Raw genomic sequence first — 26,046 nt, forward strand, 5'->3', positions numbered from 1 at the left:
TTTCCCTTTGTTTAATGTGCCCGTGTGTCTCACTTCTATAGGTTTGGTTGGTTGCATGTGTTTGTCTACATGTTACTAGTATTGATTGTTTATCTGAGCAGAGAAAGATATCTCAGGCGACTATAGAAACTAATCTTTTAAAAGTCGATTTTCTTTTTAAGTATTTTTTTATATGTATTGTTAGAGATCGAACTCGTGATTGAATGGTAAAAAAATTGAAAGATCGGTATCTGGTTTAAAAAATCAACTAACTTAAAGGATCAATCTCACCGTCTACCAGTGGACTCTAATTAAAGTCAGAGAAAACGATCTTGGTGCAGTATAATTTGTTGAACTAACCAGTGATGTGGCTGTACTTAAGTCCATGAATAATGCATGAGTAGTAGTCTATTGTACCGTGGAGTAGAAGATAATTAAAAGAATTACTCTCTCCCAACCAATCTCTGCCTTGACCCTCCCAAGTCTAAAGGTCTACTCTTTTCTTTCTTTTTTTGATATATAAGAAGGGGTCTACTCTTAATTTTTAGTATTTTTATTTTGAGAAATTATTCCACGCAAATTATTGTTGCTTGTAAGACTAATTCTTGATAACGGTTATAGAAGCGCAAAATAAACTGATTCAATTTACCATGTTTATTTTTGTATAGTTTGAATTTACAATTTATTTTCATTGCAATGAAGTAGCGTTATTTTTTTGTGTTGAGGTTGACCTGAATAATACTATGGTTTTTTTTTTTATAAGATGAATGATAATGATATGATTATACCAACGTAGGGAAATGAGTATTATTACGAGTATATATGTATAAAAAAAACATTGCTGGCCTTTTGTGTGACCGTATATTTAGGTGAACATTTTTTTGACCGTTGATGACGGATCTAAACGTTGGAGAGTGGAACCCGCAACAGAAAAAGGGTAGGCAGAGGCCGGCAATTATAATATGCACTGTCCATTGACTCTAGACACTTTAGATTTCCTCAACGGTTGTTTTAGTTTGCGCGTCTTACATGCTCCAGTTAACAAGTGGCATCTATTTGCGCATGGCTTCTTTCGGGATAATACGTGAGTGACATTGTCGTTGCTGACATTGGTGTCATTGACAAACCACAATATCACAAGTGGTTTTCTTCTCTCTTTCACAAGGTTTTTTTGTTTTTTTGTACATTTTGTGACATTGTGGTTGGCCAATGTCACCTACGACATGTTATCCCTTCTTTCGTCGTTTGATGGAGTTGGATTGGGACGTCGAAGTTTGTGGTACTTATCGCAAAGCCATCTCATGTAGATGGTTTAGTAGCTTTGAAGTGTGATAGTAGTTGATCGTTTATGAGTGATCGTCATTTCAAATTAGTCGTTTCTCTTTTGCTGATTCTTCGGGGAATGTATATCTCAAATTAGGAAGAGAAATGATATTTGAACAACCATTTTGTAATAACTTTTGTGACAACTTTCTCTCTCATACTCTCACCATGTCTTCATTTTCTCTCTCTCTCTCTATTGATTTGGTTTTTGTACCAAGACCTACATTTCTTTGTATATTTTGGTTGTCCCACAAGTTATCACATAAAATAGTTGTTCAAATAACATTTCTCAATTAGGAATTGTGTTGTTTTTTTTTTCCTTTCTCTAGACTTCGACCTTCTTTGATTTTAAAAAAAGTGTACTTTTAATTTCACAACGAGTATCATTTTAACAACTAAAAATACTTTTGAATGTTTGATTCCATTTTGATGTTCAAATACTTTCAAAGTATAATTAATTTTGCTTTGACAAATTTTTTTTTGCTACAGTAGAATCGATCTTTTCTTCAAGCTGAAATTAGAAGTTTAGCATCCATTTGAGCTTTTAATTTATGGCTAAATATGTTTTTAGTCTCTACAAAATTATGAGTTTTCAAGTTTAGTCCCTATGAAATTTTAATGGTAATTTTAGTCCTCCAAAATATTATAGTTTGTGAGAATAGTCCCTATTTTGAATTTTTTTTACAAAAAATAGATAATTTTAGTTCTCCAAAATAGTCCCTATAAAATGCAAGTATGGTTTAAAAGTGAATAAAAATTTTGTAGGGACTAAACTTAAAAACTTGTAATTTTTTTAGGGAATAAAAACATATTTAACCCTTTAATTTATTGTTTAACTCTCTATTAACATGTTCAAATATAAATCAGTTTACTGTGTGTCTGGTTATGCGGTGACAAAAATTAATTTTAAATAAATTGATTTCGGCTAAAAGTGAGTTGAAGGTAAAATAATTTATGTTTAAAATAATTGATTTTCATTAATTCTAAAAATTATTATTATTTTCCTTTAATTTAAAAACTTCCTTTTTTTTTTGTCCTCGTGAGCTTAGCTCAATTGGTATGGACAACGCATGGTAATATGCAAGGTCCGGGGTTCTCCGGGGTTCAAACCCCAGCCAAAAAAAAAAAAACTTCTATTTTATTTTTTATATGGCATAAATATTGTATCACTTGTCTAAACATAATTATCATCACTCATGTATTTTATTTTTTATATGGCATAAATAATTGTATCACTTGTCTAAACATAATTATCATCACTCATTTCGGTTCATTATGTATCTCCAACTCCACAAAATGATGTCTTTTTTTCTTCTTCTTGTGACATGCATGCTGATAGTTACCCGTACTTATTATGCCACCAATACCAAACTTAGTCAAGTAAATTGCTTTTGTTTCACCCAAAGTTTCACAAGATTGTGTTTGATTTTTGTTAAAAAAAATTACCCTTATAACCGATAAATTATTGTGCGATGGTGGGAGTATTTTGTAAAACAATAAGAGATCATGAGTTCGAGTCCATATCTAAGAATGCAACATTGTTACATGTTTTAGAGAGGTTTGTCGCTCATTGCAGACCCAATTCAAGAGATTAATATCTTAGTTACACGTAGAATATAAATGATTCTCACAAAAAAATGTTTTGTGCTATGCTTTACTGTAATTTGATTACCTCCTCTTGAGCATTTCAAATTTTCTTTCCTTGTTCGAAAAACTTACTACTCCCTCCGTCCATGTATGTAATATTAACACATAAAATAGACACATTATTTACACTAACAACTTTTTCTTAAGAAATGTGAAAAAAGCAATGAAGACTTCCATACAGGACAGAGAGAGTAGTAATTTCAGTTTCATTTGTGCATATACTAGTTCCATACATACAGGGTCAACCAACATGGAAATCTAATTATTTTTCTTATTATAGATGCCTCAAGAATATCCCCGTAGACAGCAATGTGGATATTCATATGTGCGCGTTTAGAGTTTTTCTTTGCCACTAGGTTGCTCCCAGACAAGAAACAACTTTGGTCATAACAATGAGATATAATTAAATTAAATTACTATATCAGACTGTATTAGGGAACATGTCCTGTCTCTAGTTCCACCATCCACTTATTAATGACACTATCATGGTGAACTGGACTTAATAGGGTGTTAATGTGCTCTATCTATTATAAAATGAATGTAATTTTTTTTATAAATTCTAATTGGAACGGATGGAATATCATTATTTTTGTTATTAAAAATAAAAATGGTATTTTGTGTTGTCTTATTTTCCTACACCCATGGAAAACTTTAACACTTGACTTTGTTTGGAAAACATATGGTGAAGGGAAAATAAAAGTATATTATAAAAGGGATTTTTAGTTGTTTGGCATGATGGTAAATATGAGAAAAGAAGTTCATTAGTCCTAACTCAACTGATAAAATATCGAAATACCTAAACAGGACGTTGTGATTGAGATTCAAAACTCGGTACTTTCATTTATGTTTATGAGTTTCCAATGATTATTATCATTTGATCTATTGACAACAAAAATATGCGTAAAGAAAGTTAAAATTCCACCTCTTATTTGAATTTGTATATAATGTAAAAAGAAATAAAAGAAATGGATGGCATTTAGCTAGAATTCTCATGACCAGACCGCACAACGGAATAATCAAGACTACTTTTATTAAAAAGAGTCTTGCTATATCAAGGGAAAGATATCTTCACGAATATCATGTGAATGCTTATGTGTTGCTTTTATAAAAAAAAGTTAAACTTTTAACTCTAACTTAACGAAAAACAGGGAGGGTAATTGTGCAGTTGGAGCAAATAATACACGGTTGTGAAAAATCATGAAGTTGCAATTCGTGATAAATAGTATTTTTCTAATCAAAACTAGTTGAATTCCCTATTTTTTATTTTTATGCAACATAGATAGGATACATCAAAATTTAAGTTAAATGCTACAAGGCCAACAAGGCCACGCAACCACAAGTCACAATTATAACGTGTGTCGTAGGGATTGCGATGGGAACCCACTAGACAGGGTACTATAATGCACACTCCCTTACTCACGTTTGTAAAAAAAAAAAAAAAAGAAGTTCGTACTTGAACTCGTAGTCTCGCGGACAACGGGTTTATTGCTTGTCTTTGTACCCTTTGGGTACCTAAACACCGGTACCCACACTTTAAAAAAAAAAAAAAAAAAGACAATAATTAACAACAACAAAAAATCTTCACAATATAATAAAAATATGATCCAAAATTTTCAAATTAACTTGCAAAATATTATAAATCATAATATTTAACCAAATAAAAAACATCCAAAGTATAAAAACAAGTACATTTACGATAAGTATCAAATGTTTAGGATTAATTAATTAACTTGAGTGTTATATAAAATTGTAAATTTATATTTATATATGTGTGGGTTGTGGGGCGAGCTTGACACTAGAGTGTGTACCCACACTCATAATCATTCAAATTTATAGATAATTACCTGAACTCATGTCCAAAGTCATGAATACAAATGTTTACCCAACCTATTGCGAATATTTTTTGCAGGTATCTAGCGGACTTGGGTCCAATTTTCATTCTTTGTGAGCATGTATATGTTGGCAACCCCACAATGTATATAGCGATCATTCCCATGTGATTGCTTTTTAGGCCCCTCAGATTGCTCAACCTCTGAAATAAGCTAACTGGGAGTTATGTTCTAATTTAAAAAACAACGATAGACTTGTAACTCTCAATAAATTTTATACGATTGAGAGTTACGGTTCAATAAATCTGATGAACTTTTGATCAATGTGAAAGACCTACAAAGCAATTACCATTGTAACATGCCTACTTGCTTGGTCTAAAGAAATGAGTACCGTATATATGGTTGTTAAGGCCCTTTTTATAAACTATGTAAGGATAGAACATTGCACTTTAGACTTCAAAGCCTGCTATCACACACCTGAAAATGACCTTCAATACCTCCAATTGTAGTTAACTACAGTTCGCTGTTTAATTTTTCTCTTTGAAGCGAACGGTAGTTAACTACCGTTGAAGTTATTTTGATTATTTCCAGGAGTGTGATAGCAAATCTTCTAGTGTAAACAACAATTTCCATTTAAGTTTGGCTGTTTGGGCCCATTTTGTGAGAAGGTGTGTTGTTTGGAGCTTTTTTTTTTTCTGAGTTTTGCTATCTAGGCGTCCATTGTTTGCTATCAGACGCCCTAAACTGACGAAAATATCATAATAGTAGTCAACTATCTAAAAAGTGATTAGACTAATTTAAAAAGTTTTGAACAACACTTAACTGATGTTTTGTGGGCGAACAACTGTAATTGTCGCTCACAAACGGTAATTTGATTTTTGAGTAATTAGAGGCTCAAGAATAACCTTCTTTTTCTTTTATTTTTGTTCTATGTTAAAAAGAGGATATTCATATCACTTCTTTTGTCTTATAAGTCTATTTTGTAATCGTCTTTTAGAAATAAGTACCACATACCTTATACCTATTGGAAGCTAGTGTAAAATTAGTTTACACTTACATTACATATTCTTCTTTCTCACACAACCAAACATGAAAATAAAACTTCCATTTCTCTCCTTTTCAATTCTCTCGTTTCGCTTCCTTAAATAACGAAAAAACTATAAAAATTTGCTGGGGATAAACGAATATGGACATAAAGAAAGGAGGTAAAATACAAGTATCAAAATATTTTCCTTTGTTTCGTAAAAAGTAAAACACACACACATATATATATATATATATGAGTTATGATAGAAGACACCTTTTATGAAGATGTCTTTTATCAAGTTACTCTATGAGCATTTGCGAAAAGACACCAACTTGCTTTTAGGAATGTGTCTTTTATCAAAGTTATAACTAAAAAGTGAAAATCACACTTTAAGGTGTGACTTGATAAAAGACACCACCAAAGGGTGGCTTGTAACATAACCCTCTATATATATATATATATATATATATATAAACATTTGCTGGCCTTTTGTGTGACTGTATATTTAGGTGAACATTTTTTTGACCGTTGATGACAGATCTAAACGTTGGAGAGTGGAACCCGCAACAGAAAAAAGGTAGGCAGAGGCCGGCAATTATAATATGCACTGTCCATTGACTCTAGACACTTTAGATTTCCTCAACGGTTGTTTTAGTTTGCGCGTCTTACCTTCTCCTGCTAACACGTGGCATCTATTTGCGCATGGCTTCTTTCGGGATAACACTCGAGTGACATTGTCGTTGCTATTTTTGTGTCATTGATCAACCACAATATTTTGGTTTTCTTCTCTCTTTCACAAGGTTTTTTTTTTGTACATTTGTGACATTGTGGTTGGCCAATGTCACCTACCACATGTTATCCCTTCTTTCATCGCTTGATGGAATTGGATTAGGACGTCAAAGTTTGTCTTACTTATCGCAAAGCCATCTCCCGTAGATGGTTTAATAGCTTTGAAGTGTGATAGTAGTTGATCGTTTATGAGTGATCGTCATTTCAAATTAGTCGTTTGTTTTTTGTTGATTCTTCGAGGAATGTATATCTCAAATTAGGAAGAGAGATGATATTTGAACAACCATTTTGTAACAACTTCTGTGACAACTTTCTCTCTCATACTCATACAATGTCTTCATTTTCTCTCTCTATTGATTTGGTTTTTGTACCAAGACCTACATTTCTTTGTATATTTTGGTTGTCTCACAAGTTGTCACATAATAAAATAGTTGTTCAAATAACATTCCTCAATTAGGAATTGTGTTGGTTTTTTTCCTTTCTATGGACTTCGGCCTTCTTTGATTTTAAAAAAAGTGTACTTTTAATTTCACAACTGGTATCATTTTAACAACTAAAAGTACTTTTTGCATGTTTGATTCCATTTTTCGAGAAGGTAAAATTGATTTTAAATTTGTAGAATTACTTTTGATGTTCGAATATTTTTAAGTATGATTAATTTTGCTTTGACAAATTTTCTTTTTGCTACAGTTGAATTGATCTTTTCTTCAAGCTGAAATTAGAAGTTTAGCATCCAAAATTCAGTTTGAGCTTTTAATTTATTGTTTAACTCTCTATTAACATTAACATGTTCAAATATAAATCAGTTTACTGTGTGTTTGTTTATGCGGTGACAAAAATTAATTTCAAATAAATTAATTTAGGCTAAAAGTGAGTTGAAGGTAAGATAATTTATGTTTAAAATAATTGATTTTCATTAATTCTAAAAAATATTATTATTTTCCTTTAATTTAAAAACTTTTATTTTATTTTTTATATGGCATAAATAATTGTATCAGTTGCCTAAACATAATTATCATTATTCATGAGACGGATGAAACATATATTCGTGTCAAGTCCCACTACAGTACTACCTCATTAGGTGGCTTCAAATTTCGGTTCATTATGTTTCTCCAACTCCACAAAATGATGTCCTTTTTTTCTTCTTCTTGTGACATGCATGCTCAACGTTACCCCTACTGTCAAACTTAGACAACTAAATTGCTTTTATTTCACCCAAAATTTCACAAGATAGTGTTTGATTTTTGTTAAAAGAAAATTGCACTTATAACTGATACGTTATTGTGCGATGGTGGGAGTAATTTGAAAAACAATTAGAAATCCTGAGATCGAATCCAGTTCTAAGAATGCAACATTGTTAAATCTTTTAGAGAGGGTTGTCACTCATTTGTGCATACTAGTTCCATACATACAGGGTCAACCAACATGGAAATCTAATTATTTTTCTTATTATAGATGCCTAAAGAATATCCCCACCTTGCTATAGTAGACAGCAATGTGGATATTCATATGTGCTATGGTATAAAATTACACTGCGCGTTTTGAGTTTTTCTTTGCCACTAGGTTGCTCCCAGACAAGAAACAACTTTGGTCATAACAATGAGATATAATTAAATTAAATTACTATACCAGACTGTATTAGGGAACATGTCTATTTTTGGTTTTGAATTAATCAAGATTACAATAAGCATTCTCAAACATGTCTCTCTTTTAGTCACACATTTACATATCAAAATGACTGTATATTGATTGTAAGTAAAAATTTGAATTCTCAATTACAAATTATAAGAAGAATAGACAACTTTAAGAAATTCATTCTCATACATGATACAGCGTAAGAGAGATATACACAATGAAACAGTGACACAGACACGAACACTAGACACAATATTGACATTGACAACACGAGTCATAATTTTTAAAAAATTACATAATTGAATGTAATCACAATTTCCGGTGTCAAACATTGAACACGCCTTTGATCAGACGTGTCGGTGCAACAAATCATATAATGAACATTCCCTTACCACATTACTCAAGGGTTCAATATAAAATGCAATTTCATCTTATTACACATTACTATAACATAATAATCAAACTCGTCTAATCATAATTTTTGAACTGAGAAGTGATCATAATAATTCGTTTTAATAATTGTTTAAAAGGATGAAAAAGAAACCTGAGTATCAATGGCTTTGAACACGACACCATAGGTACCTTCTCCGAGAACTTCGCGCTTCAGATACCTGTCTGCTAGTTTCTTACGCGGATTCACTTCTGCCATTGTCGCTCAAAGGTTTTTACTGTCAAGAAAAATTCATATGCGAAAATTGAGAATTTATACAAACGGTTAGGGTTAAAATTGGGCGGTGTAGTTTTTACTTTTTATCAATGTTGTTAAAACCAGGCCGGTCGGTTCAATGGAAAACCGGACTGGTTCCGTTCCGAATAGAGTATTCTCTCCGTTTCAAATTATAAGTAAAAAAAATTTCAAATCACATATTAAGAAAGCTTAAACATAATAATTTGGAGTATAACTTTTTGTATTTTCTTTAGAATAAATTTTGTGGAAAGATGGAATAATAATTTGCATTGACTATTGATTATGGAGAAAATTGAATGTAATTTACATTTAATTTCATGAGAAAAAGTAAAAAAAAATATATTGAAAAAGATGGTTTAAAAAAAAAACAAGATTAAATGGAATAAAAAATTTGTTTTTTTTTCTTTATAATTTGAGACAAAGAAAATGATTTTTTTTTCCTTACATTTTGGGACGAAGAATACTTCTGAACCATTAGTTGTTGGACCAAAGTTGAACCATCAAAACCGAATAACCTGGTTTTTTTACCATTAATGTAAGGTTACTATTCTTTTATGAAAAAAAAAAATATTAGATGAGCTTGTCCGAGAACTCATTGGGGGTCAATACAAGTTTACATGGATATTTACAAATCACTCAATAAAAAGTTTTTATGTTTTTTTTGAAGAAGCTAAACTAGCCCACCTAAATTGGAAAGAAAAAAAAAATTAGATGAGCTTGTCCGAGAACTCATTGGGGGTCAATACAAGTTTACATGGATATTTACAAATCACTCAATAAAAAGTTTTTATGTTGATAGCATAAATTGAACTTGCACTTTTATAAAGTATGAATCAACTATTTATCAACTGAATCAATTTGTATCGACTAATATTATCACAATTTGAATCTTCCTAAAAAGTAGTATTTTCTAGAGTTTTACCAACTTGTACTCTAAAGAAATGTTAAAAAATTCAAAATTTAGAAAATTTACACTGATATAACAAATATTTTAACCAAAGGTGGTGGTGTTAAATATCTATCTTTTTCTTCTCCTTTTCTTATAATAAGACCACCAAGGCTGCATCTTGTTGAATTGTGTTTGGATGAAGGGATAGACAAACATGCTAAGATTTTTGAATTCAGTGTAATGGTTTCGATTTCGGATAGGTTAAAATTGATTTTAGAAGTGTAAATTTGATTTTGACATGTTTAAATGTCTCCGAGTAAAAAAAAAAAAAATCCCTAAAATTGATTTTAAATTGAAATTAGGTATTGAAAACTTTTGAAAATACTTTCCATTCAACTCAATTTTAACTAAAATCAATTTTATAAATTCAATTCGTTTAAAATCAAAACCAAGCACAAACTCAATATGTTTTCAATGGTAGTTTGAATGAAGTATTTGAAGAAAAAGGAGAAGAACTCTTGCATACTTTGTAAACCAAGCACAAACTCAATATGTTTTCAATGGTAGTTTGAATGTAGTATTTGAAGGGGAAAAAAAAGAGAAAAACTCTTGCATACTTTGTAATTGATTTCTCTATGATTCAGCCTTCGTTGTCTATTGCTCTATGTTTCTGAATACTTGAATAGAAAGAAAAACAAACGTTGTATTTTAAAACTTTGGTCCGATACATTTTTAATGGAAAACTAAATGCAGTTATTGAACTAAAAATGGTGATACGTTCATCTGCTCCGTCTACAATTCCATTGCTTCCATCGTTTTTCCTCGTCCTTATTCTTTCACTATTATTCCAATGGAAGCTTCTGCAATTGCAATTTTTAATCTATATTTGGTATCAAACATATACTCAATTGGCACAAAATGCCTTAAATAGAAGTTTGATTGCAGGCAAGTTGAGAAGTTTGATTGCAGCTTTAGAAGATTGCGTTCGTGGTTCGATAATACTCTAATGTGCCATCTGATTTTCAATAATTTTTGCTCAAAATTAAATTAATAGTTCCTACTTACGGTACAATAGTCCTATTTAAGGTAAGCAAGAAGCCTGATTCCTTTTTCATTTCAATTTTTATTTCCAATTTCAATTCTGAGTGGGTGAAAGGAAGGTCAAAAACCTTCTAGTTTTGATTTTGATTCTAGATTACAATCCACAACATTGAATTTATAAGATGGGGGGACACCACACTTAATTCCTTTAAACACCCTTCAAACAACGGCAGAGGGTAACCATGGATAAGGGCAAATGGGGGTTTAGCACTGAAGAAACACCATAAAAGCTGAGATTTCAAAATCAAATGGCAAATAAAACTTGCACATATAGATGGAATTTGTTCAACACTTCCACATTCTTCACGCTGTTAATAAACCAAAGACTAAACGTAGTCAATTCTTAGCGTAATCAACACACCACGATTTTTTTGGACTATAATCAATCCATTCAGCTAAAATCAATATACATCAACAAATATTTAATTCATTTGTATATTAAATGGGCTATTCCTGGCAGAGTGGCAGTGATTAATCATGCTGCGGCATCTAACAATCAATTGAAATATGTTCTATGAATAGAAAAGGAGGAGAAACAGGAAAAATTTATTCCAACACAGAGAAAAGCAAAGAAGACCTTGCCTTTGACAATAATATGAACATCCTACAGCCACACATTGACAAGTTCATTGCAGTGAGAGTGAATCATCTTTATGCCACACATCAAACTCTCAAAAGCAACAAAAGCAATTAAACGAGCATCCAAAATTAAATACAACGGCCATAAATTTATGCAACTCCCGGTATAGATAATGATCCAAAATTTGAATGAAATGTCACACTATATACTAGAAAACAGCCTTCTAGTCTATAAAAGGAGGACTGATAAAACTATTCAACTTCATTCTTGCAAACAGAGAATATTCATTGGATCACAATATTAAAACTCAAGGAACTAATGTATTATGAAGCACAACTAATAAACTGTGTAATACGCGAAAAGAAACAAGATGTCAATTATATTTCAAAATGAAAATTTAACCATAGTTTAAAAATTAACAAAACACGACCTGAACAATCAATATCTATGGCTCCACTGTTGTCACCTGTTGCCATTCCCCATCTACAGCTTCTTTCCATAATGTGACATTGTTGTTTCCATCAGCCACAGCCAATATATTTCCTGTCAAAGACCATGATACCCTCCAAACAGGGGTCTTGAAATCATTCAAAACCTTGCCTTCCCAATGATCCCCTTCTTTGCCAACAGTCCATATGATCACTTTACCGTCTTGCGACGCACTAGCAATAGTAGATTTAGGAAGTCCCAAATTCGGTGCCCAAGCAACATCTCGAACCCAATCATTATGCATCTGAAGTGCAGGGAAGCAATCCATCTTCCACTGTCCATTGCTAAGCTTCCACACCTTAACAGTATTATCGCAACCACCAGAGCAAAGCTTCTGCACAGGATCAAGTAATCCTGAACCAACAAGAGCACCCGGCGCCATTGAAGGAGCCCAAGAAACAGAAGTCACGCCAACTGGGTGAGCTTGATCAATCCTTGAGGTGTCCCATCCACCATCTGCCTTTGCAGTAAATACCGAAATATTCCCATCAGACGAAGCACAAGCCAAGCAGAGACCCAACTCATGAGGCGCCCAAGCAACTGAATTCACAGACGACTTATGCTCATCAAAGACATGAGCTTGGATCCATTCATTTTGGTTACCCTCCTTCCAAAGAATGACGCGTCCGTCATAGGAACATGAAGCGAGAAGGGAACCAAACTTAGGGTGAGCCCACGCAACCTCCCAAACAGGCCCTTGGTGACCAGTCAAAGTTGCTAGATGCTGAGAAGCTGAATTGCTTACACCAATTATCTTAATTGTGTGATCCGATGATGCTGTTGCTAGCCTCTTTCCATAGTAATCCATTGCAACATCATGGATTATGTCTTGATGACCGGTTTCAACCTTCTGAGAAGGCATGTTTCTGCCATCAACATATCAATAATTCAAATAATTAGTTTCAGGCAACCATTTCCAAATAAAAGTAGCCAAAAAACATATATTAAAAAATACCAAGGTCGTTTGAACAACTTGGAGGCCACGTTCTAATCTTACAAATTGGGCCCCTAATGAAAAAAATGTAGTCAACTCTCATGATTTATCAAATACTTGGAATGTCTTAGCGGTTTGGTTTGTGAATGACACTTATGGGTAGTGGGTTCAAATCCCGAGTATGGTAAATTTAAATCTGATTTCCATGTTCTAATTTAAATTAACTAAAATTATTATTAAAAAAGGTGCTACTGGGGTTGAACCCAAGAAGGCTCGCCCATAATGCGGACTGTGATACCAGTTGAGCATTGTATTCCGCTTGCCTAAATCTTAACTTTTCTTATATATAATTATTCGCTTAGGGCCTTCTATTAAAAAACAATAATTTCTATCCCTAAAAATGTTGAGGCCCTGTGCCATAGCCTAGCATCGACGTGCTGAGGCCCAGCCCTGAAAATAACTAAACTGAAATGTTATTTAATTTGCTAATTCCAATGAACGTTCGGATTAGTGGTGTGTTCACGTGATTTGGCAAAAGACACACTTTGAAACTTCACCAAAATCATGGTGATTTTATCAAATTCGCCACGGTTACTAACATTCATTAAGGCAACAAAAATCATAGACATAAGATCCCATACAATCTACATAAATAAACATTATCTAAATCTAAATAAGATACGATGCAATCACAAACTATGCAAGGTAACATAAAAAGGATCTGTGATGCTATTTTCTTAGAGCACATCTTCTAATGTTAGATTGAAACAACTCTATCTCTAGGTGATGTCCTGTTTCAGATTCTATAACCCAAACACATACTTTACACATTCGGTTTATAGACTCCAAAATATATCAAAAATAAACATCAGTTCCAATTCAATCTACATGATTATGAATCCATGAATCACAAACGATACAAATTGAAAAACCCATGAAAAAAAATCAAGACAAAACGAGAATCGGTCGATAATTGGTTGCAGAATCGAAAGCAAATGAAAAAATTAGAATGATAAAACCCTAAATAAACCAACAAAAAATTATGATGAATCGCGAAATTGAGACTAAATGTGAAGATCTAGGTTGAAATTTGAACAGATCGAGTGAGAGAGGGAACCTGAGAAGAAAGTGAGACGGAGAGAGTGATTAAACGGACGGTGGTGACCGGAGATGCGGTGAAAGATTTGCCGGTGAGAGTAAGAAGTTGTGAGATCTTCTAAAACAAACGACTTCAAACTTAATATGAAAGCAAAAAAACCATTGTTGTTACTTTTTGTTTTTTTTGTTTCCTCTCGATTCAGTTATGCTCATTTATTGGGCTTTCTACAACAATTATGCAGGCCCATCACTAATTTCAGAGATCAAAGAAAATTGCTTTTCTGACAATGAAAGCTTCCTATTGACACAAGTAAAATACTAAAATGCCCCCAGCGGTTGTTAACAACCGCTCTGCAAACCGCCGGTAGTTAACTGCCGCTGGCCTCAGCGGTAGTTAACTACTGCTGGAAATTTCTTTTCTGCACATGCCCACTTGTTTCAGCCACCAACTTCCATTTTTTAATGTTGATTAATTAATTAATTAATCAACATTGCAGATGTTTTGAATTTGCTTCAATCATTCATGCAGCCCGTGGTTTCGGTCTTTAAATTTAATTTCTTGACTTGTTTTATTCAAATTTCTTGACTCAATGTTAACAAATTAAAAAAAAAATTGTTGGCAAATTAAAAGTATAATTGACGGAAGGGTGGTGATTGCCTTTACTACATGTTGTTTCTTCTACTTGGAGTTTAGAGAAATTGATGGAAGGTTTGGTATTTTGGGTTAATTCGAGAGGTTGATTTTCTCAATGGAACAAGAACATAGTAGAGTTGAGTTTCTTAGAAAAGGGTGGTGATTGTGATTTGTTTGAAGGTAATTGGGTTTGGGATGAAAGTTATCCATTGTATCAATCAAAAGAGTGCAAATTTCTTGATTTAGGATAAATGGCAGCAGAAGGACATGTGATCGGTGTTCATGCCGTTGAACAGTGGAAGGAGGAGATCCAGAAAAATGGAAGTTGGTGGCTGAAACAACAAGTGGGCATGTTCTTTCAAATGAAGGATGATGGTTGTTTTCCTGATGTTCGAACTTATACCGTTCTTGTAGCTGCGTTTTGTGAGTTGGGTAAGGAGATAGAAGCTTTGAAGTTTTTTAAGGAGATGGTGGAAAATGATTGTGAGCCTAATGTTTATACTTACAAATAGACGCGTGAATTGTAAAACAAAAAAGCAATTTTTCAGCGGTAGTTAACTACCGCTGAGCCTCAGCGACAGTTAACTACCGCCGGTTTGTAGAACTGTAGTTAACTGTCGCTGGGGGCATTTTAGTATTCTACTTGTGTCAATGTGAAGTTTTCTATGTCAAAAAAGCAATTTTCGAGATCAAAAATCACATGAGTATTACTTTTCCCATCATATGTCTTTCCTCGCGCGCCCTATTTTTTTCCAATTTTACCCCTTGTCCGGATTTCGTTTTTCGGATTGCATTATTAGAATTTTGCAGATGTATCCGGATTATATAATCCAGAATAGTGTTTTACCAGAACTTTTGCAATTTTAAGCTCTACAATTCGTAAAATAAAATGCAAATAAAATAAAAAACAGAAATAAAAAGACACAAACATAAAAACAATTCATTTTATTAATACTAGCGGAAAGACAGTGCCCGTCTGTCCGCTCTTTTTATTGCGTTAACGCATGTGATTATTTTATTATGTTTGTTTGTATAATTTTGATTAAATTTTTAAAATTTTTAAATATTAATGGAAATTATTGATATATTGATTTATACATGAAATATTGTCAAGTTATATAACAATTATTTATGAACTCAACATATTTTAGTTTGTCTGCATATAAAATAAAGAAAAAATAATGATATTTTATTGTTTATTCTAATAGTAATTAGTAACATCATAACATAAATGTATAAATGACATTTTATGTAAAAGAAACATTGTTATGATTGTGATAAAAGAATATCTTTAAAAACTACATTTTTCGTAAAGTCTCCATCTTCTCCTTCTATTTTTCCTTCATTAATGAGAACTTTTGTTGAATTTTGAGAAACTCCTCTCGATAAAGCTACATATAATTGACCATGACTGAAAACATGTCGTAGAAGATAGATTCCGACATTGGGAATGGTCTGCCCTTTAACATTAATTTTGTCTCGCATTTGTTACTAATATTTTTTTAGAGGATTTAAAGTCCAATCTTTAACATAATATTTTGCTCACATTTGTTACTAATATTTTTTTTCAGAGGATTTAAAGTTCAATCTTTAACATTATTTTTTCCTCACGTTTGTTACTAATATATTTTTTAAAGTATTTAAAGTTCAATCTTTAACATTATTTTTTTTCTCACGTTTGTCACTAATCTTTTTTTAGAGGATTTAAAGTCAAATCTTTAACATTATTGCTTTTCCCTATCCTATTGTGCCTGATGCTGCTGCATATTGTTTAAGGTTATGGCTCCAATCAAAAGTAAATCAAATCTAGCTTCTTTGTATACATGCTAAATGAAGAATGCCGCAATTTGAAAACAATTTTGTTTTCAAGCCTATGATTTTGATAAATAGTTTGTTTATTTCCGTTTGAGTGGGTGGGGAAGTTGGTGTTCGTGGATTTTCAGTTAAGATTCTTGTCAAAGGGCACTGCTTTTTTGAAGTTTCTTGGTTTCCATTAGACTTTTTATTTAGTATAGTTCTGATTTCTGGACCTAAATTTATAGAAACATTTGACAATTCTTTGTGATATTTAGCATAAGAATTCGTGTGACTTGTGACTTCTTTAAGTTTAACAATTCTGTGATGTTTGTACAAGAGAACATGCTTTTGTAGTTTTACTGATGCATATTATCAATCTTTGATTTTTCTCTCCTTTACTAATGACATTAATCTTACTATGCATTTTAATCTGATATGACAAATTTTAAGGCCTTAATTCTCTTTCATTTATTTTAATCTGATATGACAAACTTTAAGCCCTTAATCTGATATGACATTAATCTTGTTGCATGTGCTTGTAACAGGTACCTGTAACTTTTGACCTAACATAACCATTATGACTTTTGTTTAGCAAAATTGCATGTTTTATTTTATGAGGCATACTTTGGCCTAAACTGTTAAAAATGCATTTTCAATAGAAAGTAATAGAAGGTAAAATTTCAACTTTTTCAATATTTAGTAAAACAACTTATTCTATTTAAGGAATATCCTGAAGTTACAAAGTTCAAAGACAAGGAGAATAAAAATGTGCCGGAGACGGAGATCCTTTTTTAGGATACTGTGGCAGCTAGCCGTGGTAAATGGGCATGGTCTGGAGACATAGTAAAAAGGACTGAAGCAACTGGTGAAGATCATGGTAAGCAACGTTAAGGAGTTAGTAGGACAAGGTGAAGAGGTACCAAGTTCTTCCCTTCAAAAGCCAAAAAGTAAAAAAGGGTGGAAATGATAACAAGAAAGGAGGTGCTGGTTCTCAAATGTGTGATCAATTTGATTGTATAGTTTAAAGTTTGAATAGTTAAAAGACTGTTAATAGTGATAAAGCTGATAATGTTCCTACAATTCTTTGATTGTGTGATATTTAAACAATTCCCAGGGTTGGAGTATGAAATTGATAGCCACCCTTGTGGTTGCTCAAATACCACAAACACCAACCTCCTAGGAGTAAATTTGGTGCCATCCGAAAAGGAGTGTAATAAACTTCTTGTGGAGGCTTACAAAGAATCTTCTTCCTACTAAAGAAAACTTGTCAAAAAAAGTAAATCAATTCAACACTTGTTGCCCATTTTGCCGCATTGAAATAGAAACTTCCAAACATATGTTCATGCAGTGCTCAACAATTGCAAAACTTATATGGTTTTCATCCCAGCTTGATATGAAATGTTGTTAGTGCAGGGATTAACTTGTGAGGAAACAATGGCAGCAAAACTGCTTTGTATCCTTTGATGGAAATTTTTGGGAGATAGAGACCAATGTGTTTAAGCACAAAGCTGTCAACTCAATTGAAATTAACAGCGCAGGAAGCAATGTCCTTTGTCCAAGAGCTAGGTATCTGCAATAAAACCTTTTAAAACCCAAAACCTCTATAATCCCCTTGACGATGGCTTGAATAAAAATTGTTTACAACCTGTATGACGCACCCAAGAAAAGGCACATTCGACTCTCAAAGAATAAACAATAAGTCTCTCATTGAGTCATTGTTAGTACATATTTTTTTCTATAAAAGTAAAATATAGCATTATTCTTTCATGTGCCAGAAATGGAAGAACCAAAGAATATCCAAAGTATGGTTACTATTTTTTTTCTTTCTATAATCTGCTGTTACTGCAACTGCTTCCTTGTTTCTGCACATTCAAGGTAGCTTCATACAGATGGACAGAGATAAGGAATGATACACGCAATAAAAGCTATTTCACAGCATTTTCTCGGATGCATCAAACTCCATGCATTGATGCACGGACAAAAGAATATTCATTTTGACTACTGGAAATCTAAATCTAATTTCCTTTTCAAATGTGATCTGTCGGCACTGCAGAAAAAAGAAACAGAAATTAGTTAAAAGACATGATGGAGTCATAGAATATAAGAGAATATCTTATGATATCTTTATATCTTCTTTAGCATAAGATTGTTTTTTATGTTTCTTGAATTAGTATATAAAGGTTAATGCACATACTCTCTTGTAATATTCAAATATCCTCTTTAACCTTTAACTTCTCCTATTTATGCACATATTCTCAAACTAATTCGAATGACAAACTAACTTCTCTAACAACTCATAACTACAATCCAAACTAACTAACGTCTCAAACAACTCATAAATACAATCCAAACTAACTAACATCTCAAATAACTGATAACTACTGTAACTATAATTAGCGAATATTATATATCCCAACACAATAGTCTTTATTCTTTCTTTATTCCTTTTCTCTAAGGGTGTGTTTGTATGGAGGGGAGGGTTTAGTTTTAATTTTTAAATTACAGACACTATGAAATGTTTTTAGAAAAACATGTTATATAGTCCGTAATTTAAAAAAAGAAAAGTAAACCCTCCCCTCCCAAACCCTCAATCCAAACACACCCTAAAACTCATAACTTCAACAATCATAAGTTCAACATTCAAACCGTTTCTTCAAAAACAAACAAAAAAAACAAAAGAAAACAAACCGCACAGTATAAGTCTTACATATTTTCCAACGTCAAGATTAGTGAAAAAATGTTCATGGTTTAATCTGGAAGCTCAAGAATAATATTATTTGATTTTTGTTTGACAGGCTTGAAACTATAAAAATTATTAAGCAACTTTGAAATTACTAAATGAGAAATATTGCTTACCTGGTAATTGTTGGTCTATTTGGAGGTTTTGATCCAAAGACGGAAAAATTTAGTGAATTTGATGTGGGATCATTTGTGCCATTATTATCGCCAACTGTCTGTTTGAAATTACCAACATTATCATCAATTTTATTTCTTTCCAACGTATTGCCTTCAAATCCATCTAGGCATCACTCTTCTAATCTTTCTTGAAGGTGATAATTGAACAGAACTCCGATCTGAGACCCTAGATTCCCTCTTGGGAACAGGTCTTGGAAGCTTTTCTGGATCTGTGGGCAGAGGCACAGAAGAAAAGTTCCTAAGATGGAAGAGGAGAGATTGAAATCATAGGAAAAGACAGGAAATAATAAATTAATTTTTTAGCAGAAGTTATACCGCAATACCTGTGTTCTAATGCTTTCAGCACAGAAATTCTAGCATTTGGATCATAGGTAAACATCTTTGATAACAAATCTAAAGCATCATCACTTGCCATTGGAAATAAAGAACGCAACGGGGGAGCAGCAATATATTTTTCTTGAACATAATATTTAAGGTAAGTCATATCAGGCCACTGGGAAGGTGACAGGGTTCCAAATGCTGTGAAAATCTTCCGTGCTTGATGCGTATCAGTTGAACCCTACCAAATGATGAGAAACTCATGAAAACGCTAACAGGAAGAAAGAAGCCAAATCATAATAAGATGAAAAACAAATAAATGAATGCAATAAATGACATAGCACGCATAGATATTATAAAGAAAAAGAAAAAAGCTGCACCAAAACAAACAAAAAAACAGAATAAGATAAAAGCCAAACCATAATTCACTAAAAAAGCCTTGAATAGTCAATACTAGTGCCTGTAAACATCAAAGCAATATCACCTTGCCTAATTCTATATCACCAAAACACTTTGAATGGTTTACTCAGACGGCGACTTTAACTAGATGACAAAATTAAATGGTCGATCTCATTATAAACAAAGTCAAGTGAAGTTAAGATGGCCGGATAATTTAAAACCATTTATCATTTATTACAAAAGCAATCCATATATAAGCCTTATCACCATGACAATCTTGGCTTACCTCCAAAAAGGGTCTACGAAGAAGAAGTTCAGCAAATACACAAGCTGTAGCCCAAACATCTACCCCTGAACCATACTTCTTTGCACCAAATAATAGCTCAGGCGCTCTGTACCACCGAGCAAATGCCTATTAATGTATAAGAGTGAATTGTAAATCCATTATGAGAAGTTGAAAAATACAAACAAGTAATGTTCGATGTTATGCACAAGATATAACAAAAGACAAGGGTTCCAAAAGAAAAAGTTTTATTCCATAGAAGCAGGTATGTGTGTTGCTACTAGTTTAATGTATTGTACGCCACTCTTCACATTCAGTCTAAGACATGGTTATCGTCGAGAATCAAAGTCCTTGAACACATACACCAACATCTACTAAATTTCTATCTAGAAGAAAATCTTTTTCCCATTCCTTGTCCTTGTTAGATCTGGGGAACAAAAACAAGCACTAGTAATGCAGGTTTCAAGGTTAACCCCACTGTGTAACACCCTTTGTTTTTCGTGTATATATATTTAAATTAAATTACCATATAAATCAAACCTGACTGTAAACAAAACCATTTCAGCCTTGTGGACTTTAATCATCTAACATTTGTGCAAATTTTGCTGGTATGATTGCAAATTAATGAGGAAATGGGATGATTAACGGTATGATTAAGTTTTATTTCATGGACTACTACGAATGCTGACTTATATTAAAAGCAATCAGTAAATTTTCAAAGACATCAAAGCACGTACTCCCATAAGCTATTATATCCATAAGAAACAAACCTGATCAGGGAACTCGTGATCTGGGTCTCCAAATATCTGTGATAAACCAAAATCTGCAGGTTTCAGCTGTCCATTTTGTCCTATCAACAAGTTGTTTGGTTTCACATCCCTAAAAGTATATACAAGCAAACTCTTCAGCTAAGAACTAAAAAACAATTTTGTAATAACCAGATCAATATCATAACGCACCTATGCAAAACCCATTTTTTGTGACAGTAAGCAAGACCTTTTAGTATCATTAGAAGGTAAGATTTAATATCAGCCGGTGAAAGGAAAATATTTCGGTCTCTTATGACAGCTTCAAGATCTGTCTCCATGAATTCAAACACAAGATGCAATTCTGTTTATATTGGAATACATCAATCAAATCTACAATGTTTGGATGTTTGAGCTCTTTGAGAAGTTTGATTTCTCTAAGAGCTGTAAAATTCACCCCGTCCAGCGGCTCATCAATCCGTTTCCGAATCTTCTTAATTGCAACCAGTTGTCCGGTCTGTCCATGAAATCAACAAGTCTTTAAAAGAAGCTAAGAACCATATGATAACAGTAGAATGCAGTAGTACTAATGTACTATCCTTTTTATTATTGAATAAAAGGCCAGCTCGTGAAGACATGAATGAACACAGTCAACTAGTAATCTAGTATACATACCAACCCCCAAAAACAATTATAAAAATAAAAAGTGAACAGTCGTTTTAGTCCCTGAATGTGTCCGACACTACTGTCGCTATAGTTTTCGAATTAATCAAAAAGTAAACATATGAAATTCACACCACAATTCACAACACAACCGATTCCATGAACCCTAATGCCGATTCCATTAACATACTTAACCACAAAAACCAAAAAAAGTGAGTCAATAAAGATCCATGTTGTTCCCTAACTAGAAAAGTTTAAAAGATCTATCCAATCAATCCACCAAATTGCCCCCCACACCCAAAATAAAATCAGAAAACACACAGACACAAAAATCAACTTGACTAGTGTTGACTAGTGAAATTTGAATAGTGGTGCTATAGTACTGCAGCATAGCAGAATTTCTTGTGTAGTGTAGCGGAATTAGAACAAACTGCTAGTCTGCATACAATTGACAACGCTGCTCCTTACAATTAGATTCACATCACAATTCACAACACAACAAATTGCATGAACTCTAATGCTGATTCCATTAACATACTCATTCACAAAAATGGGAAAAGTCAATCGGGAATGATCCTATGTAGTTCCTGAATGAGTCTGGCACTATTGTTGCTATAGTTTTCGAATTAATCAAAATTAAAAAACCATTCTCAAATGTGTCTCTCATTTGTCACACACTTACATGTTAAAATTATTGTTTATTCTAAATAAAAAAAAACTAAAGAATTGAATTCTCCATTACAAGTTATAACAAGAAGAATGCACAACTTTAAGAAATTCATTCTGTTACAGCTTAAGAAGATGCATATACACTATGAAGCACCGACACACATCACACGTGACATTGACACTGACACGTACACACCCGTGATAATTTGAAAAAAATGACATAATCGAATGTAATCACATGTGTCGGTCTCAAACATTGAACACACCTTTGATCAGACGTGTCGGTGCTACAGAGCATATACCCTTACCAAAATGAAACCAGAGAATACACAAACACAAAAATCAATTTGACCAGTGGATTCTGAATAGTGGCGCTATAGCACTGTAACATAGCAGAATGTCTTCCGTAGTGTAGCGGAATTTGAACAAAACGCTAGTTTTCACACGATTGACAATACTGCTACTTACTATGAGATTCACATCACAATTCACAACACAACAAATTGCATGAACTCTAATGCTGATTCCATTAACATATTCAATCACAAAAACAGAAAAAAAAATCAACCGATAAAGATCCTATGTAGTTCCTGAATGTGTCCAGCACTACTCTCCACTTATTAATGACACTATCATGGTGAACTGGACTTAATAGGGTGTTAATGTGCTCTATCTATTATAAAATGAATGTAATTTTTTTATCAATTCTAATTGGAACGGATAGAATATCATTATTTTTGTTATTAAAAATAAAAATGGTATTTTGTGTTGTCTTATTTTCCTACACCCATGGAAGACTTTAACACTTGACTTTGTTTGAAAAACATATTGGGAAGGGAAGATTAAAGTATATTATAAAGGGGATTTTTAGTTGTTTGGTATGATGGTAAATATGAGAAAAGAAGTTCATTAGTCCTAACTCAACTGATAAAATATTGAAATTGCTAAGCTGGACGTTGTGATTGAGATTCGAAACTCGGCTCTTTGATTTATTTTTGAGTTTCCAATGATTATTATCATTTGATCTATTGACAACAAAAATATACGTAAAGAAAGTTAAAATTCCACCTCTTATTTGAATTTGTATATAATGTAAAAAGAATAAAAGAAATGGATGGCATTTAGCTAGAATTCTCTCATGACCAGACCACACAACGGAATAATCAAGACTACTTTTAATAAAAAGAGCCTTGCTATATCAAGCGAAGGATATCTTCACGAATATCATGTGAACGCTTATGTGTTGCTTTTATAAAAATTAAAAAAAAAAGTCAAACTTTTAACTCTAACTTAACGGAAAACAGGGAGGGTAATTGTGCAGTTGGAGCAAATAATACACGGTCGTGAAAAATCATGAAGTTGCAATTTGCGATAAATAGTATTTTTCTAATCAAGACTATTCGAATTCCCTATTTTTTTATTTTTATGCAACATAGATAGGATACATCAAAATTTAATTTAAATGCTATAAGGCCACACAACCACAAGTCACAACTATAACGTGTGTCGTAGGGATTGCGATGGGAACCCGCTAGACAGGGTACTATAATGCACATTCCCTTACTCACATTTGTTAAAAAAAAGAAGTTCATACTTGAGCTCGTAGTCTCGCAGGCAACAGGTTTATTGCTTGTCTTTGTACCCTTTGGGTACCTAAACGCCGGTACCCACACTTTAACAACAACAAAAAGACAATGATTAACAAAAAAAAAACTTCACAATATAATAAAAATATGATCCAAATTTTTCAAATTAACTTGCAAAATATTATAAATCATAATATTTAACCAAATAAAAAACATTCAAAGTATAAAAACAAGTGCATTTACGATAAGTATCAAATGTTTAGGATTATTTAATTAACTTGAGTGTTATATAAAATTGTAAATCTATATTTATATGTGTGGATTGTGGGGCGAGCTTGACACTAAAGTGTGTACCCACACTCATAATCATTCAAATTTATAGATAATTACTTGAACTCATGTCCAAAGCCATGAATACAAATGTTTACCCAACCTATTGCGAATATTTTTTTGCATGTATCTCTAGCGGACTTGGGTCTAATTTTCATTCCTTGTGAGCATGTTTGTTGGCAACCCTGCAGTGTATATAGCGATCATTCCCATTTGATTGCTTTATAGACCCTTCAGATTGTTCAACCTCTGAAATAAGATAATTGTGAGTTATGTTCGGATTTAAAAAACAACGATAGAGTCGTAACTCTAGATATATTTTATATGATTGAAAGTTACGGTTCAATAAATCTGTTGAACTTTTGATTAATACGAAAGACCTACAAAGCAATCATCATTGTAACATGCCTACTTGCTTGGTCTAAAGAAATGAGTACCGTATATATGGTTGTTATTTTTGTTGGCACTTTATTGTGCCGCCCTATTCTCTACTCGTGCCCCAAAATGTTTTAACGTATTTTGGAGGGTTTTGTAGCGTGTTTACGCTGTTGGGATTATAAAATCCGAAATTCATAGAGCACGTGACAAATGAGTTGAAATTATTTTGATTATTTCCAGGAGTGTAATAGCAAATCTTCTAGTGCAAACAACAATTTCCTTTTAAGTTTGGCTGTTTGGGCCCATTTTGTGAGAAGGTATGTTGTATGGAGCTTTTTTCCTATTTGAATTTTGCTATCTAGGCGTCCACTGTTTGCTATCAGACACCCTAAACTGACGGAAATATCATAATGGTAGTTAACTATCCAAAAAGTGATTAGACCGATTTAAAAAGTTCTGAATAACATTTATCTGTTGTTTTGTGGGCGAACAACTGTTAATTGTCGCTCACCAATGGTAATTTGATTTTTGAGCAATTAGAGGGTCAAGAATAACCTTCTTTAACTTTTACTTTTGTTCTATGTTAAAAAGAGGATATTTCTAGCATTTCTTCTGTCATATAATTCTATTTTGTAATCGTCTTTTAAAAATAAGTACTCCTCTTTTGTCAAAAAAAAAAAAAGTACTCCTCCGATCACTATCATAAGCAAAAATTCACTTTTTATATTCATTCAATAAATGATGTATGTGGTTTATATATAGATCATATACATCATTTAATGAATGAACCTAAAAAGTCAACTTTTGTTTATAACAGTGATCGGAGGGAGTACCACATACCTTACACCTATTGGAAGCTGGTGTAAATTAGTTTACACTTACGTTACATATTCTTTTTTCTCACACAACCAAACATTGAAATAAAACTCCCATTTATCTCCTTTTCAATTATCTCGTCTCACTTCCTTAAGTACCGAACAAACTATAAAAACTTGCTGGGGATAAACGAAAATGCAAAGAAAGAAAGGAGGTAAAATACAAGTATCAAAACATTTTCCCTTTGTTTTATTTTATTTACTTTGAGTATTTATGAATTTGCATATCAAAAAAAGAACTTTTATATGGAACTGCAAATTTGATGGCACCGTCACGTCACAAAGTCCAAACTATATGCGTGTCTTATCTGGCTTGTGTTTCTATGGCTTAGCTTTATTATCACAGTGCGTAAAAAAAAAAAAAAAAACTTTATAATCACAAGAGACAAAAATAAAAAATGTGAAAATAAAAAAGATTTCGACGCCTGATAATAAAAAAGATTT

The 26,046-nt window shown here is 32.6% G+C and overlaps 1 protein-coding gene and 1 pseudogene across 2 annotated transcripts; both read right to left on the reverse strand.

Moving 5' to 3' along the window:
* Positions 1-11,730: 11,730 nt before the first annotated feature.
* Positions 11,731-14,154, reverse strand: LOC146951080 (protein transport protein SEC13 homolog B). Its single transcript, XM_085747043.1, has 2 exons — positions 14,028-14,154; positions 11,731-12,842 (listed from the first exon to the last, which is right to left on the reverse strand). Exon 2 carries the CDS (start codon positions 12,836-12,838, stop codon positions 11,933-11,935), a length of 906 nt encoding a protein of 301 aa, XP_085603169.1. The 5' UTR covers positions 12,839-12,842; positions 14,028-14,154; the 3' UTR covers positions 11,731-11,932.
* A 4,079-nt stretch (positions 14,155-18,233) lies between these two features.
* Positions 18,234-21,627, reverse strand: LOC146951081 (cyclin-dependent kinase D-3-like; annotated as a pseudogene). The gene is made up of 6 exons (XR_015027783.1): positions 21,315-21,627; positions 21,126-21,234; positions 20,359-20,484; positions 19,679-19,914; positions 19,296-19,593; positions 18,234-18,486 (listed from the first exon to the last, which is right to left on the reverse strand). The product of XR_015027783.1 is annotated as a cyclin-dependent kinase D-3-like (transcript).
* Between the last annotated feature and the right edge of the window lie 4,419 nt (positions 21,628-26,046).

The sequence above is a fragment of the Medicago sativa genome, chromosome 2, assembly GCF_051527215.1.
Source record: "Medicago sativa cultivar Bolivia chromosome 2, Bolivia_mono, whole genome shotgun sequence".
NCBI lineage: Eukaryota > Viridiplantae > Streptophyta > Magnoliopsida > Fabales > Fabaceae > Medicago > Medicago sativa.

Coding starts and splice junctions, on each gene's coding strand:
- LOC146951080 (XM_085747043.1), bottom strand. CDS start 12,838: ATGCCTTCTCAGAAGGTTGAAACCGGTCATCAAGACATAATCCATGAT.